Here is a 17,830-nt window from a genome sequence, read left to right as displayed (position 1 = left end):
CTGACATCCCACGCTTCCGTTGTGGTCTCTTCTTCTTGTTTATAAAACCCTGTTTTCCTTTCTACTTCTTCCCACTGCCTCTTTTCCTCTTCTTCTTTTCTCCCTTCTAGCATCCCTAGGAGTAGTGGTGGACTGAGTTTTAGGCCTATCCAATTGACCTTCAACCTTTGCATTGATTGCTTATACATAGGTGTCTTGTTGAGTGCCTCTCTCAACCTTTGAGGGGAGTGATATTCTTTGATCTTCAAATTGTGTGGCAGTGTGTTCCATTTCCTTTAGCAGGCATTTGTATTATCATCTCTTAGCAACCTAAACATATTCTCAAAATGTGAAATTGCATGCTCTTGGGCAGCAAGATATCTAGGTGCCAACTGAGGATCATTTGCAATTAGATTATGGGTGTTGATTAGGGCCATGGGATTTGATTGTTCAGCTCTAATGAAAAAAGGTTCATTTTGCTCTCTGGCCAATATTCTTTTCATCTCTGCAGCCCTTGACTTCTTATGGTTCATCGATGATGCCAAAGCCATTAATTGTAGATCTCTTAGCTCTGCATTAAGATCCCAAATATTCATGTCTGTGAGGGCCATGTTGTGCAAGTAAAACTCAGCCATTTTGGCCCTATCCTCTAGTGCATTTTGATCACAAAGCTCAATAAACTGCCTGTAGTCCTAAAATGGCATGGTGCCCCTTTGTGCTAGTGTTTTAATCTGAAATTGCAGCTATTGTTCTCTGAGGTAAGGAGCATAGGATTTAGTTGGCATCCTACACTGGATGGCCTCTTGTTGTTCTTTCTCCTCTGTTTCAATGCCTTCTTCCTCTTGTTGTTCTTTCTCATCTCCATCAGTTTCTTCCTCTGTTTCAGCATCATCCTCCTTGTGTTCTGTTTCAGCATCATCCTCCTTGTGTTCTCTTTCATCATGTTCCTCTGTATTAGTTTCTTCTTTCTCCATGACAGAAGGACTAACATCATAGATGAGGGTTTTGATGTCATCCTCTGCTGGTAAGTCTCTGAAGACTGACCATTTTATAGGGATCCTGAGGTTTTGGAGGGCATCCTTAATGAGGATCCTGATCAACCCATGGTGAACTAACTGTTGGGAATTTCCTTCCTTTACTTTGCTATTGGAGTCTATGAGTGATTGCATCAAGAAATAGGGTATGCTGAGTCTTTGGTGAACTAGTGTTTCTCCCCCAAGTCTTAATTCTTCAAGCATTCTCAAATCGTTGTCATAACAACACTGTATCTATAGACTCTTGCATTCTCTTTTGACTTATTAAAGAATTTCCTTTTTGCCACCTTTCCACCTTTTCACTTATAAACCAACTACCTCATAACCTTTACAACTTTTGATCAAATGATGCATATGAGTGAGTGCGTGGGATACTTAGCTGTGGTCTTGATGCCATGTTGTAGTTGTCAAAGATCAGAGGTGCTACTGATGGTCGTTCTTCTTCCTCCTCTATTATTTGCTGATGGTTTATTAGCTTTTACAGATGTCTGTGACTAGAGATTTGATGTTGTTGCTGTTGTGGAGCTCCTAGATTTGATGTTGTTGCTGCTGTGGAGCTCCTGGATTACCACTTGGCAATGTTTGGTGTCTCCCTTAGAATTTCTTCATCATGTTGCTGGCTGGTGCTGTGAGGATGCTGTAATGAATGGACAGAGGGAGTAGGAGTGTATGTGGATGCAGGGATGATAGTAATGGTTGAGGTGATTCTGTAGAAAACACAATCTTCACCTGAATTGAAGCAATGAAGTGAAAAACAATGGAATTGATGGAGGGATGCATGGAAAGGAGTGGAGGAGATGAATATATGTGAGGCAGGGTTGCCTTTGGATCTTCTCTTTGCTCCTTGCTTGTCTTTTTCACCCACCTGCAAATAACAATTATGTTTATTATATATTTTTTGAAAAAAAACACCTAGGCTGCCTCATATAGGTTTTCACCCTAGATATCTGCCCTGGACGCCTCAAGGAAGGTTTTCACCTAGGGATCTTCTTACTCTTTTTCATTTTTTCTCATCCTTGGGCCGCCTCACAAGGTTTTCAACCCAAAGATGGGACTCAAGCGCCTCATGGAGGTTTTCACCTGAATCCTTATTCTTTTTTTCTTTTTCAGTGTCCTAATGAGGGAGGAGCTGGAACTTGCTCCACCATCATCACTGTCTTATTGATATTGTCTATGAACTCTTGTTTTGATAAAGGCCTCTTATACATTTTCAATCGGTGTCCATTAACTAGCAATGGAATGGATTCTTCATCAATAGTTCTGATTTGCAATGAACCATTGTCATGGCATCTTTCCACCTCATAAGGTCCAAGCCATCTTGTCCTTAGCTTGCCCTTGAAGTCTTTATACCTTGAATCATATAACAATGCCCAGTCTCCCTCTTGAAATTGCTTCTCCTTAATGTGTTTGTCATGCCAGATCTTCCTCTGAAGCTAAACTATCTTTGTATGTACGAGGGCCTGCATTCTGAATTCACCAAGCCATTCAAATGTAACAACTTTTCTTTCTGTGCATAACTGAGATCCAAATCTAGTTAGGCTGCCATCCTCAATGTGTTATATTCAAACTCAATGGACAGCAAAGCCTTTTTCCCATAAGACCAGCTCATAGGGTGTAAATCCAGTGGTGGTATTCCATGTTGTATTATAGGCCCAGGTGGCCTCAACCAGTCTCTCTGCCCAATTCTTCCTGCTGCTGCTCACTACCTTGGTTAAGATGTTCTCCAGTGCCCTGTTGGTCACCTCCACTTGCCCATTAGCTTATGGATGATAAGGAGTGGAGGTCTTATGCTTGATTTTGTGATGGCTGAGCAATTCTTCAATCATGCTAGAGGTAAATTGGCTGCCTTGGTCTGTGACTAGCTCTCTAGGGTACCCAAATTTGTAGAATATATTCTCCCTTAGGAACTCAGCCACCTTTTCTTCTATTGTTGCCTTAATTGCCTTGGTTTTAGCCCACTTAGTCAAATAATCAGTGCACACAATGATGTGTTGTTTTTGCTTTGAAGGAGGGTTGATAGGCCCAATGAAGTCCATGCCCCACTTGTCAAATGGCTCGAAAGTCACTTGAGGTTGTAGGGGCATTTCATCTCTTGGAGTAGGCTTTCCCATCCTCTAGCACCGATCACACTGACTAATATACTTTTTCACATCCTGATGAAGAGTATGCCAATAATAGCCTGCCTGCAACACTTTGAATGCTGTCCTCTTCTCTGCAAAGTGACCTCCACAAGGTCCATCATGACAAGTCGGAAGGATGTCAAAGACTTCCTCTTCCCTTACACACCTTCTTAAGATTTGATTGGGCCAAGTTTGAACAGACTGCCCCCAATCCAGGTGAAGGGGGCACTCTTTCTTAATATCTTGCTCTTTTCTTTGGAGGGCAAGTTTGGTGGGAATTGTGATGATACCAGATAGTTTGTTATATCAGCAAACCATGGGGAAAGAACTGAAATAGCAAACAAATGCTCATCTGGTAACTGGTCATCCACCATTCCTTCTTCACCTGCAGGCAAATTCATCCTAGATAGAAAGTCAGCAACAACATTTTCCTTACCAGGATTATCAACAATAGTTAGATCAAATTGTTGTAATAAAAGCAACCATCTTATGATTCTAGCATTCACATCTGGTTTATTCATTAAATATTTGATTGCAGCATGATCAGTATGCACAAATGTTTGATAGCCTGCAATGTAATGCCTAAATTTGTTCAATGAATGCACAATAGCCAGGAGTTCCCTTTCGGTCACAGTATAGTTTAAGCTCAGCCTTTGATAGGTTCTTATGATAAAATAGATGGCATAGGGCAATTTCTCCTCTTCCTAACCTAAGGCTGCTCCTATGGCTTTGTGTGAGACATCAGCATGAATAAGAAAAGGGAGGGCCCAATTTGGGCCTCTAAGGATTGGTGCAGTGGTTAACTTATCATTTAGAATGTCTAAGGCCTCTTGGCAGCTCTTTGACCATATAAACTTAGAATCTTTGGCCAACAACCCAAACAAAGGAGAGGCCAACTTGCTGAAGTCCTTTATGAAACGTCAGTAGTATCCAGCTAACCCTAAGAAACTCCTGACATCTCTCTGCTTTTGTGGAGGTGGGACCCTTTGGATGATTGCTATTTTGTTTGGGTCCACCTGCAGTCCTTGCTAAGATATTAAATGACCTAGCACAGTCCCTTCAATCATTAAAAATTCACATTTTTCTGGACTAAGAGACAGATTCATTTCAATGCATTTGTGTAATACTTTGCCTAGATTAGTCAGGGCTTCTTGGAAATCATAGCCATAAGGTGTAAAATCATCCATATAGATTTCCTCATTAATGTGGTGAGTACACACTGAGGGTGTACTCCCTTCATTTCCTTATAACTCCAAGCGAAGGCTTCTAGGTGTTCTCTCAACATGTTGCATAGCTTTTCCTCTTCTAAAGCAAAAAGAGATGGGTTAATTTTCAAAGTTCTCTCTAGGCCAAATTCTATGGTTTTGACACGGAGTGGGTTGGAATTGGCCAAGCATAAGTTAATTGGATGATTGCTCTGGGTTTCCCTTACTTCCTCTTCTAATGGTAATGAACTAGGAGTTGGACTTTGGAGCAGGTGTTCAAGTAAGTCATCCTCATCTTGCCGTCCTCCTCTTATGGTTGCTTCCAAAGCATAAAGTTGGGCAGAATAAACTTCATCTTCTTCCTCCTCCTCTAACCATAAAGGTAAATCATGCTCTAGGGTAAGTTGAGCAAGAGGGTATAAGACTAACTATTCGGACAGATGCCCATTCTTAATGGTCATATTCCCAGCTCTGCAGCTAAATGTAAGCATCAGTTGTGGCAACCATGGCCTCCCAAGGATGAGAGGGTAACCAATAAGCTTAGCCTTAGGCTGGAGAACTATGAAATCTACAGGGTACTCCCAGGAGTCAATGGAGACCATCACATCCCTCACAATTCCCTCAGGGGTGACTGAAGAACGGTCTGCAAGTTGCAAAACTGTTGTGGTCTTCCTTAATGACCCTTGGAGGTTGAGCTTGAGCATGGTGTCCTTAGTCATCACATTAATGGCAGCCCCAAGATCAATCAGAGTGTGTGGGACAATGGTGCCATTGATGTGCACATCTACTACAGGGCTTCCAGGGTCCAAATATTTTGGACATATTACCTGCCCCAGCATTAAGTCAGACAACTGCCCAATGACATTAATGGTAGGGGCATCCCTTTTTCTTCTTCCTGGATGCTTGAAGCACTTCTCCTTAATCAATTTATTGTAAATGGGAACATCTTTGATTGCCTAGAGAAGGGGGATCTTTACACATAGATTTTTCAATTCTCCCAGAAGTTCAGTTTCTTTTAGGGTAGGCTGGAGTGGTTGGGTTAATCTCTCAGGAAAGGGTGGATTTAATTTAAGGTTGCTTTCCTCTCTTTCTTCCTCAACCTCCCCATGTGGAGAGGGAGGTTGGTTATCAGGGAGAATTCTCCCAGATCTTAGGTTGATCTCCTAGATTTCTATAGCATAAGCTGGGTATGATGTCTCTCCACTGTATGCTTGTTGAGCCTGCCTATTGTTTGGGTTCGGATTTGGCTAGGCAAGCATCTGGGGTTGCTTAGGTGGAGCAGAGTGCAGGAGTTGTGGTTGGGTAGGTGGTGGAGGCAATAGGGCTGGAACATTGTTGAATTGGGGCCTCCACCCCTGGGGTGGGTATTCCACTAATGTTGTGGCTGAACATAAGGTTGAAATGACTGGTTGGCTGGCTGGCTGGGATTGATACTAAGATGCATAAGTACCAAGGAGGGGGTGTAGACCAGAAAGGATGAGCAGAGGGTCTCCAAGAAGGTATAGTTGTGGTTTGGTTGGGGTTGTAATATGCATGGGATGACCCTTGCATACCCTATTGATATGGTCTAGGCCCAGGAGGTCTCCTTTGGTTGATGTAGCAAAGCTGCTCAGTGACACCTTCAGCCCCTTGATATACAGCTTTGAGTCCAGGTAAAGAAGGGCACTTGTCTGTGGAGTGGTTTTCTTCACAGACTAAGCAAATTTTAATACAGTTCAATGGACATTCATTCCTAGGATGCCTCCTAGTGCATCTAGGACAAAAGATGGCCAAAGCTCTCTCTGCTTCCTCTTGCTTCCTTTTGATGTTCATGGTGTCTAATTGCAGGGCAAGGGTTTGCAGCATATCACTTTTAAAATCTTCCAACATATTTCCAATTTCACCCTTGATGGATAAGTTGGAGGATGATGTATTGCCCATAAGTTGACTACCCCTACCCTTTTTCCTGGCTGCCCTAAAATGGTTTCCAAAGACAGTCTTAATATCCTCATAGGGTAATTGGTAGACATCTCCTCCTGCTATCATATGTAAGGTATCCAAAAGATCTTCCCTTACTCCTCTAAGTAGGACCAGCGTTAGTGACTCAGGGTCAAGTGTGCACCTGGCCCTTTTGTAACTGAGCTGGAATCTTTCTTCATAGTCTTCTAAGGATTCATCCTGGCCTATGGTCATCCTGAAAATCTCTTCTTTAGTATCCTTTGACCTACAGTGGTCCCTATATTTGTTGTTAAAAGTCTACTGCATTTGAGCCCAAGATGTGATGCTATCTCCAGGTAAACCCATGAACCAGCGCAATGATGCATCCTTGAGGGTAGATAGAAACAGTTTTAACTTTTGCTCATCATCTGTATAGTCATAGGTCCGGCATATAACAGCAAACTCAAATAGGAAAGTGTCAGGGTACTCTATGGTCAGGCCATGGAAATGAGGTAGAGCAGAGGGGCTTATATTCTTCATCTTAGTGTCCCCATTGGTTTCCCTGATGGGGAAGGCATTCTCAATTCTCTCTCTATCTCCCCTGTCATTTTGTTTTCCAGCCATTGGTTGAGTAGGAATGGGTTCTTCCTCTTCTTCTTCTGTTGTAGGTTCTTCAAATATGTAAGGTTGCTCACCTAAAGGTTCTTCCACTTCGCAGTCACCAAAGAAGGGAAAAGGTTGACTGTTGGATGTAGTGGGGGTATTTGTCAAGAATTTCCCTAAATTGTTCCTATTCCTACGAGGCATGAAAGAAAATGATTTTGGGTTGGTTTTTGTAAGATTTTCTTTAAAGCTAGAAAGTACTTGCAAAATGGAAAGGAAAGCAGATAATGACAACTGAAAGAAAGAAAGAAACTAGATTACTTTTGCAAAAATAGGCTAATGGAAGAAAATTGAAGACTAGAAGTAGAAGAAATGAAAGTTGAAGACTAGAAATAGAAGAAAAGCAGTAATTACTTCTACTTAGACACCTCCCCGACAATGGCGCCAAAAAGTAATGAGCCTAGGTATTGCAACAATAATGTTGCAACTCCCAGGGCTACCAGCTTTACTTATCAACCCGGGGTTCGTACAAACTTGGAGGTGACAATGCTATATGCACAAGTAGAAGTGAAGGTCTTGCTTGTTGTCACTATTTGTCTAGCAAGAGACCCCAGGGGTTCCAAGCCAAACTTCTATAGGGTCAGAAGAAGCTTAATTCTTTGATGGAAGGAGAGAAAACCTATTCTAAGAGAGAGCTACTCTACTACAGTAATGAAGAAAACAGCGTGAAATGCTAAACTTACACCATAACCTAACTAACCAATTAAACAGCTATGCTAAGCAAAATTGCTAAATTAACACTAATCTAATGCTAATTATCTAAGTTGCAGAAGTAAAGAGCATCAAAACTAGACTAAGGTGTAACAAAGAAACTTAGGCTAAATCAGGTTTCAAGCGGAAAAAGCAATCGGAGGTCGAAATCAGTGAAATGAAGATGTGAGGGAGCAACAGTGCATAAGAACCGTTGGATCAGTCGGGTGAAAGGCAAATGAATGGCGGAGATTGGATCGTAGGAGGTTACGTAGATAGATGGGCGAACAAGGTCAACTAACACGATGAACAGTGGAGATCTTATCGCGAAGGGTTAAGTGAATGGATGGACGAACAAGGGAACAAAGCAGATGAACGACAACGATCGTGTCGCGAGGGATTAGGTGAGTGGATGGACGAACGAGGTTAACAGGAGATCAATGGCCGAGATCTAATCGCGCGAGTGAAGTCAAAAGATGGATGGACGAGGCTAACAGGAGCGATGAACGGCTAAGATCTTATCGCGCGGGTGAAATCAAGAGATGAACGACGGAGATCACATCGCGGGGAAAACAAACGTGCGGAAATGAGGGAGCGGATTTCTAAGGCAGCAAGTAGTTTCTCGTGCGCTCTCAGGCGGATAACGTTCGTGCACTAATCCACGCAAGATTGCGCGATGGTCGTTGGATCAGGCGGGGCTGATCAACGATGGAGATCGGCCAACCTAGTTGGCGATCGGATGAAGCGACAGCTGTCAGATCAGGCAAGGCAGATCGACAATGGGGATTTAAAGCGCCTAAAGTGATCGAGTGACGCGATAGCCATCGAATCAGGCGAGGCAGATCGACAATGGGGACTTAAAGTTCATAAAGTAAGTGGTGGACTCCACGCGAGGCAACAGTTGGAGAAAATAGTGAATCGAATAGTGATTGTGAAGGTTTGTTGGTGATCGAACGGCAAGGAAGCGATGCATGAGGAACGTACTGGAGGCGATTTCAAATGAAAATGACAAAGAAAACCAGTGCGGGTGAACAAATAACTGCATTAAACAACAAACTCCATAGCCCATGTGAGAACCAGAGACCTGTGTTTTTGGGGCTGCTGAAGGGTCTCTTCCTCAAGTCATGGTCCTAGAGGGAGGAGATGAGGCCGAGACACCTGCGCACAACCTGCTAGTGATCTTTTTCGCCTAGCTAACCTGTAAACTGAAAGAAGGCACAAATGGAAGTAAACTACAGCACAACCGATCTACTCTACACTACTGTAATGAAAATGCAGCTACCTAAGCAAATAACCAGAAAAACCATGAATCCTACTTAAGCAACTGAACAGAACCAGAAAGCTATTTAAACAAATAAATAGAACTAGGAAGCTATTTAAGCAAATGAACAATGAAAACCAGGAAACTATGCTAGCATACATGTATAGTAAAGAGGAGCTTTGGCTGCTTGGGTCGGGCCCTAACCCAAGAGCTTTAGCCCTCGGAGTTAACTCAGAGCTGGCTTAAACAGAACTCATTATTATTATAAAAACCATGGATTACAAAGCAAACTGTCTTTGTAGCTTAGAAATAAAACAGAGTTTTACAATAGAAGTTTGAATCCTACTGAGGTCCTAAACCTCTCTATTTATATGTGTGAAGTCTCTAACGACTTTCTTCCCACTAGGGAGGCTTGGCCTCTAATTCAAGAAAAACTGGTTTCTGTCCTTTTCACTTGCTCGACTGTCTTCTAGTCTTCAAAGTGATGGTTGTTTGCACTCCGAGCTGGTGAAGGAATATTCGAATGGAACGATAGTAAATGAGGAGGATTTACCTACTATAATTACTCCCTTGTCCCATTCTAGTTTTACCAAGGTCTTTGCCATAATTCCTTGCTTCTATCCTTTATTCCTGCATTTCATGCATATTAGACCACAAAGCAACATATCCAACTCTAACTCATTTCATAAACAAAATATAATCAAAAGTATGTAATAAGTTGTGAGAATAGTTGATTTGACTAAGCTAGGAGGTGAATTAAGGCCCATATAATTACTCAATGATGAGGCTCATCAGGGATATCGGGCAATTAGTGCAAATATCTCATCATAGTCTACTCTTTCCTTTTGAGAGAAGCCTCAAGCTACAAATTTGGCCTTGAATTTCTCAGCACTCCCATCAGCTCCATGTTTGACCTTGTAGAGCCATTTCAAAATGACCACGGACTTATCCTTGGGTTTAGGAACCACATCCCAGACATCATTCTTCATGATCGATTCATATTCTTCGTTCATCGCATCCTTCCAAACATGTTGCTTCACAGATTCTTCGAATGTACAAGGCTCAAATTGTACAATGGTACTCATCATAGCTATGTACCCTTGGTACCTATTCAGCTTCTTGCTTTCACGAAATGTCCCCCTCGGTGCAATGTGTTTCTCAGCATTTGCAAGAGTATCTTTAAGCCACAAAGGCCTCTTTCTTGTAGTAGAAGGATCACAAGGAGGTGGATCAATGGGATCCATTGGACCTTCAACATCGGGCATCGGTTCATCGGACGGAGATTCATCCTGCTTTTCTACATCAACATCATCATTGGCCTTCCTAGGAATAGGAAGATCTTGAATCTTTCTAAGTGCAAAATCTTCATCGAAAGTGACAACATGACTTAATTCCATTTCCCTTTAACTAGGCACATAGATTCTATATTCCTTCGAAGTTTCACTATAGCCCACAAAATGTTCCTTTCTCCCCAGATGCTTCTAGTTTGTTTTTTTTCTCTTTCAACACATGAAAATATACGGGACAACCAAAAATTCTAAAATGAGAAACATCGGGTTTCTTACTGGTGAATACTTCTTCAGGTGTCTTGAGGTCCAAAGCTTGATGTGGGGATCGGTTTTGAACATACATAGCAATGTTGGCAGCTTCTCCCCATAAGAACTTCAGAAGACCTTGATCATGAAGCATAGCCCGGGTGGCTTCTATGATAGTATGATTCTTCCTTTCGGCAACACCATTTTGTTCAAGAGTATATGTGGTGGTAGTCTCCCTCTTAATGCCAGCTTCTCTACAATAGTCTTTGAATTCATTAGACTCATATTCGGTCCCATTATCGGTCCTCAATATTTTGATCTTCTTCCCTATTTGATTCTCAACCAAGGCTTTGAAGGAGAGGAACCATTTGAATACTTCGTTCTTCTTCTTTAAGAAATAGATCCATGCCTTACGAGAGAAGTCATCCACAAAAATAGCATAAGTACAAATATCCACCCAAAGCTGTCACGGGCAACATACCTAATAGATCAGAATGGACCAATTGAAGAATATCAATGGTTTGAGTTTCACTTGAGGGGAATGGTCCCTTGTATGTTTTCCAGCTTCACATCCCTGACAAACACCTTCATGATTTAAGTTGAATTCGGGCATCCCTGTGACCATCTTCCTTACATCGGGTAAGGCTTTGAAATGAAGGTGAGCAAATCTTCGGTGCCATAATTCGGATTGAAGAGAGGTGTCACAAATCATTGCTCCCAACGGACTTCCTCCAACCTAATAAAGACCTTCAACCCTGAATCCTAGAGTGAATGCATCTCTTGGATTCCTTTGCCAAAGACGAACCTTCCCATCAATGAATGACACCTTAAAACCTTTGTCTTCCATCGCAGAAATAGAAACCAAGTTCTTTTTCAAGTCAGGTACATATAGCACTTCTTGTAGGTGAAGGGTTTGACCTTGATTTAAGTGAAGAGTAATGGTCCCAATTCCTTTCACAGGATAAGTGGCATTATCCCCAAGTATAATCTCCATATTTGTCTTCTTTTCAACCAAGTTTGAGAGAGCTTCTTTGTACCCAGTGAAGTGCCTTGAGGCACCACTATCAATCAACCAATGGTCCAATGTATCCAGAGGAGAGGCGGTGGAGAGGGCAGAAATAAGATAAAATTCATTTTGCTTTACAACATTAGCTTCATCATACCTGGAGTTTCTCGACTTCTTGGGAGGACGACCACCTCCATTTCGAGCAACAGGAGCATTCCTCTTTCCTTTGTTATTGAACCTGTTGTTCCTTTGATTGCCATTGCCCTTGAAGTTGTTGTTATTATTGTTGTCATCATCTCTTGGAGTATCCTTCTTGTGAGGACACTCTCTAGCGAAGTGGCCAAACTTGTTACAATTGAAGCACCTTCCTTTTCTTCCTTCCTTGAACCTCGGCTTGAACCCTTGTCCTTGATTGTTCCTTCTTCTAGAATGAGCGGAGAAGGCAGTAGGATTGTTTCCATTTGAGGGCTTGTCTCTTTCCATCACCCTTATTTCTTCTTAACTGCATCCGGCCAATAGTTCCTCAAATCCCAGAATCCTGTCATTGTTGAGAATGGTAGCATTGAACACATCCCAATCTCTTGTAAGGCCTCCAAGTGCAATAAGAGTGAGCTCCCTGTCACCAATGACTTCTCCAATAGATAGGAGATCATTCTTGATCTCGGTGATCCTCATGAAGTAGGATTGGATGGATTCTCCTCTATCCATCTTGATGTCTTTCAACTTGTTCTTGAGAAAGAGAATTTGATTTGCATTGTTCACTTTGAACATCCCAACCAACGTTTCATACATCTCCTTAGATGTTTCCAAATCAGAAATATATGCAACCAAAGGCTTATGAATGGAATCAACAATAATCTTCTTAGCTTTTACCTCACCTTTCTTGTACTTGGTTTGAGCAACAGCAGATGCATTTGAAGGAGGCTCTGTTATTCTTCCTTTGACATAGTCCATGTCATCATTTTCTTCTAAAGTCAAATCCAAAGTCATCTTACATGCATGATAGTCAAATTTGTCCTTAAGTTTGTCCTCGAATTTGAAGAAAGATGTAGTCATCATTGGGACTAGTTCCAGGTCATTGTCCAACAGCTTCCCTTAGTGATTGTTTTGCTTCCCTCTTGCTTGGGCTTTGTTTTCACCTCACCTCTGATACCATGTTAATTTTATATAACAATGGTATGTTTTATGCTTAAGACAATTTACTTCAATGTTCCTTTAGCAGCCCAATGACAAATTCCAATTATATCCAATAGCAATCACATTTAACTTATAAACATTGACCGTAAATGTAGATAGAACATAAAATCATATGCAAAAAACAAGCCGAGACAAGAGGCCACAAGATGTGGCGGATGCCAGGGACAAACCCCAATGTGGGGAAACCCTTTGATCAAATCTTTTTATTATTCTTCATAGTTCGGTAGAGAGAGAGTACAAATATCATAGTTGTGAGCCCAAAACAGATCTGCCAAATCAGCAAACAAATCAGCAGACAATGCAGCCCTAACCAGAAAGTCGATGGTGCTCAAAGCTGCCCAAAATGTCCTCCAATCAGCTCAGTCAACAGTAGTCCAATTCGGCCTTCCAAGAGAGTCAAAATCAGCCAAAAACAAATTGGCCAAACCTAGTCAAAGGAGAGAGAAACAATGCTGTAATTTTCAGTAATCAAATCTAAAGTCAACGTTGGTCAACCTGTCCCAAACTTCTCAATTTTCGTGCCAATAAATGCAGCCTAGGAATATCAAACTTCTGGCCCAAAAACCGAGGTCAACGCAGGTCAAATCACCCCTGGTCAACGCTTCTGAAATTCGGCCTGTTTGACCCAGAAGAACTCAGCCTTTTGCCACACATCCGAAGGAGAGAGAGAATCAGCCACACGTGCTAAGAAAGAGAGAGACACTTCCAAGTTGTATGAACCAAGAGGGAGAAGATGATGTCATGAGATGATGTCCAAATGAGGAAAAGGTCTCCTCTATTTATATATTTTGTTGAGGGTGAAGAGACACGTCTATTGGGCTTCATGAGCCTACATTTGACTGTGGCCGACCTTTAAAATTTCTCCATAAGAGAAATAAATTCATAATTTCATTTCTGCTTGTCAAAATGAAATGATCTTTATATCAAAATTGTACTTCTCCAAAAGAGGAATCCAATGCAATAATCATCTCCATCATATGAGCTGTCCTAAGGTGGAAGTTGGCCCTAGTTGCCAATTTTAACACCCACCCTGGCCACAATGGCAAACAGATGGGAAGAAGTCAAAGAATGACACATGGGCTATTCTCTAATCATAGAGTGCTACATGTCACCAATAAAGATACTTGTTCCCCCATCTTGGCCACATTGGGAAAAGTCAGTTACAGCTCGAATCATTCTGTAACTGTTTCTTCGATGCATTGGGCATTAGAAGGATGCCAAAGGGGCATGAATAGAGGCTATGTAAGAGGACATAGATAAAAAGCACAGGAGGTTGTCTTTTTATTGGAGATTTAAAAGGCTATTAACAAGAAGACAAATTCTTTTTTATAAGACAGAACAATGCCCAACTTGGAAAGAACCACAGAAAAAGGACAGACAGCACTAGACCAACAACAACAAAATTGAGTTTTGGCCAAGAGCAGAGCTCCATGCACCTTTTGTAATCTGTAATTGTTAAGATTAACAAAGAGCTGAGCAGAATCCATTTCATTACTAAAGTTTTCCTAAATTGGGTTTCTCTAGGGTAAAATTTAAATTCTCCATGTTTTATTGTGAGTGAAGTTGTTTGTATAGTTGTGCATTTCTGGTTTGAAAGATATACAGCATTGTTTCCTTGCAGAGTAATTAAATTTGCACAGTATAATAAGAAAACATAGAGGATCCATGTTGGTGAATTGCAGCAGCCATAGGTTGCTCTAATACGGATCAGTGGTAAAAGAGAACATAGAAAGCATGGAGAATATGGGAATGAATTTTGCTATTCTGGGACGGATCTTCAGCATAAAATCAAGGATGATGGGATAGATCCTCCAGCAAAAAATCAAGGATTACAAGAAAAGATGGAGCATTATGATTGATATGATGTATGAGATGAAGGAACTAATACAGCAAAACACAAGGAGGAGAAAGCAGACAGCAAGCAGGCCACAACCCTCTGATCCATGACGCTCATTGCAAGTTGCAATAGCTACAAAGATTATACAGAGTACATACTGGCCAGAGTCAGGATCAACTGTTCACTCCGGTAGGTCGATGCTTCATGGATCTAGCAGAGATGGCAGATACAAACTTGGAGCTGTAACACCATCTGGGTACTGTCCCTCTAATTAAGGTAGTGAAATCCCTTTTGGGGTGTCTATCATCATAAACAGAAAGAAAAAAATTTAAAATTTACAAGTATTTACAACGTTAAAACTACTTTTTTTAGTACCATGCATATCTGCATTTAATTTTTTTAAAGTGTGAAGAAATGGAAAGGTTTCGAAGTTGTGCGTGCCCTGATCAGTGAATGTGAATTCCAAAAACTAAATTAAAATCTTCCTGTTATCTTGAAGCATGTTCATGCAATATATTTCTATCCGCGCATTGATACATAAAGTTTTATTTATCAGAAAGAAAGAGAAAAAAAAGAACCCAAGGGGCTGCACCACAGATTGGAAAACATCCTTTGGCTCAGATGCCAGGTCCCAGTGGTATCTATTCTGCCAAAACAGCCTGTGATTTGCACCTGGTGTCATACCTTTGAAAGACTCTAAGAGTGTAGATCACGAAGAAAACGGAGCCCTAATGGATGGCATAACTCTACTCAATCTCACCAGTGAACCCATACAAACAAATTATTTTTATTCTCAACTGATTCAAAAATTTCCTATATGTACTAGGAAGATGGAGGACACATAACTTAGTAAATGATTGCTACTAAAACATAGTGATCATCAAATGGCTCTATGAATTGCTTTTCAGAACTCAAGTTGACGTGTAATTTGAAATGAAATAGACATGTGAACGCTTAACATCCAACAGAATTGAATTTTTCATGGAACGGATCCAACTTGTTTTCCCAAAACCATATAATAGAAAATAGGAGAACTGAAACAACTGCAGCCAATTATCTCCACAAGTACCTAATTATCTCAACAGCGATCCTATTTAGTTTAAAGAATCTTAATAATGGATATAACTTTCTCTTCGTTTGAAAAAAGATCCCATATCAAAGGTATAAAGATCACCCTAGTGCCTTATTTTTTCCTGTTCTTTTGCAGAAGACCTATTAAATCTTCAAATCCATAAAAGATCCCACACGGGCAATTCATAACAGAGAACCTAAATTGGAGGCATATGACCAAACACACAAACTTAAAATTTAAAAGAAATAAAGAACTAAAATGGAAAAAAAACCCATTTGAAAAGGGTAGGGACCTATTTGATTTTTGAGCCTGAAACCCCATGAATTAGGAGAGAGGGAGAGAATTCATAGTATTAGAAATTAAAATATGAAACAAAATGTTGAATCGGTATATGTACCTTATCTGCGAGGGCAATTCCTGGTGGAAGCGGACGACCCATTGATGCAATCAATATTTTCGATTATGATTACAAATTTTATCTTTCAATGGATGGGAGGAATGAAAGGGAGGAATTAGACAGGAGAAAACGCAGAATGAGTGTGAGTGTGAATTGCTTGCTGAGATGAAATCAGAGGAATTGAAGGCCGCAGACGTTAAACGAGGGAATGAGATGAGTCTATCAGCAGTGACTCATCTCATCAAAACCCCATTTGCCCGGCGAGCCTCCCTTGGCTTGTGTTTTATAGTCGATTCTCGCATGTACGTATATTTTGTGTAAATACACATCATACAAATGAGTATACTCGTGGGTCTTTCGCCTTCTATTTTTTAGTAAAATAATTTTCCACTTTCCGCCGCTATCGCTACAGGCCATGAGCCCCCAGATCGTGACGAGGCTCTTGTGGCGAGATGCCGGTTCCCGTAGTGTATTTGGTGGGTTTAGTTTCCTTTCTCCACTTTCTCTTTATTTAAATATTATGAGGACTAGAAATGAGCATAGATTCAACTTGGGGCATTATAATTCAATGGGATTAGGATGGCCACTCACATTATTTTTCTCCTTTTTGGTAGGTGATTTTATTAAGTTATTATTTTAGTTATGATTATTTTTTTATTTGAAAAATTCATTATTATGTTAAAGAGGATATTTCATATAAAAATTGTTATATATTAATTTATATTTAGTTAAGTTGTATTTTTAGTCTTACGCGTTAGTTTCAAGTGGTCTAGAGTGAAATATGAAGGTTTTTTTATATTGTTGTTAGTTATTTTGCTAATCACGGGTTTGACTCTCTCTAATTCTCTTATTTTGCTAATCATGAGTTTTACTCTCTCCAATTCCTTTGGGGCGAGGCCCCATAATCAAGGATAATGGTTTACCCGAAATAAAAAATAAAACAAAATAAGTTGTATTTTTCATTTTGATTATTACTTAAACATTCATATTCACATTTTAGTTATTACCTTTCCAAATTAAGTGGTCTTCTTAATTTATAAATCGATCAACAACTTAATCACAATCATGTTAATAAGATTTATAAACATGTAGTTAATCGGGTTTAGCCTAAACAGTTGTAAGAATGAATTGTTACTTTTTATGTAAGTGAAATTCTCGCAAGTGGCATGTTGAGTTCTTGTTGAGCACGTTGTTGATAAAACCTCAAGTTTATGTGTAATCTAATTTACCCTAGGTACCATCCTTAAAATGGGGGGGAGTGTCTAGTAGGTTTCTCAATAAATGTATTTCATGAGAAAGAAGCAAAAAAAGACTTCTAAGCATGTTTTTTATAAATGTTTAAGAAATGGCCAAGAAATGTTTAAGTTCTAATGGTCCTCGAACCCTCAGAATCTACAGCACTCCCAAAATATTAGTCTCCATTCAAACCCATTGTGAGTGTCATTGATTCCCCAACCTACACTCTTGCAAGTTTCCTTGCCAACAAACTCTGACCCTTTGTCAATTAAAACCCATCATTTTAGGGACTTCTTAGATTTTATCCAAACATATACTAATTTTCATCTTAGGAAGCATGACATGAGTGTTAGCTTTGATGTTGTCTCCATTTTCACCAAAAATTCTATGAAAGAAGTTGTTGATGTTGTCTCCCTCCATGTTGACCTCAATCTTACCAACCATATCATAATTTGACTATAATCCACCTTTCTTAGTTTCCAAGGAAATTATTATGGGAAAATTAAATCTATGGCTATGGGGTACTCTGTCTACCTTATCATTAGCAATCTTTTCAAGAAACATCTCACAAGATGCACCCTTACTAATTTTCGCATAAAACCTAAATGTTAGAAACATTTACATAAATGAAACTTTTTTGTCATGTATCATTGTTGGAATTTTTTAAATATTTGTCTTGCA

The 17,830-nt window shown here is 40.3% G+C and overlaps 1 protein-coding gene across 1 annotated transcript in view; it reads right to left on the bottom strand.

The window, feature by feature from the left end:
- LOC149228391 (programmed cell death 2 C-terminal domain-containing protein) overlaps nucleotides 1-16,184 on the bottom strand; it is a 56,481-nt gene extending 40,297 nt beyond the window's left edge. The window contains exon 1 of the mRNA XM_089378182.1: nucleotides 15,914-16,184. Within this exon, the coding sequence (XP_089234308.1) occupies nucleotides 15,914-15,955 (42 nt within the window). The 5' untranslated portion in view covers nucleotides 15,956-16,184. The remainder of the gene's footprint in view (nucleotides 1-15,913) is intronic.
- Between the last annotated feature and the right edge of the window lie 1,646 nt (nucleotides 16,185-17,830).

This window comes from Pinus tabuliformis, chromosome J (assembly GCF_031772625.1).
Source record: "Pinus tabuliformis cultivar Carrire ecotype Pingquan chromosome J, CPIR1, whole genome shotgun sequence".
Taxonomy (NCBI): Eukaryota; Viridiplantae; Streptophyta; class Pinopsida; order Pinales; family Pinaceae; genus Pinus; species Pinus tabuliformis.
Note: the sequence above shows the minus strand (reverse complement) of the source record. Positions and strands in the feature narration are given on the sequence as shown.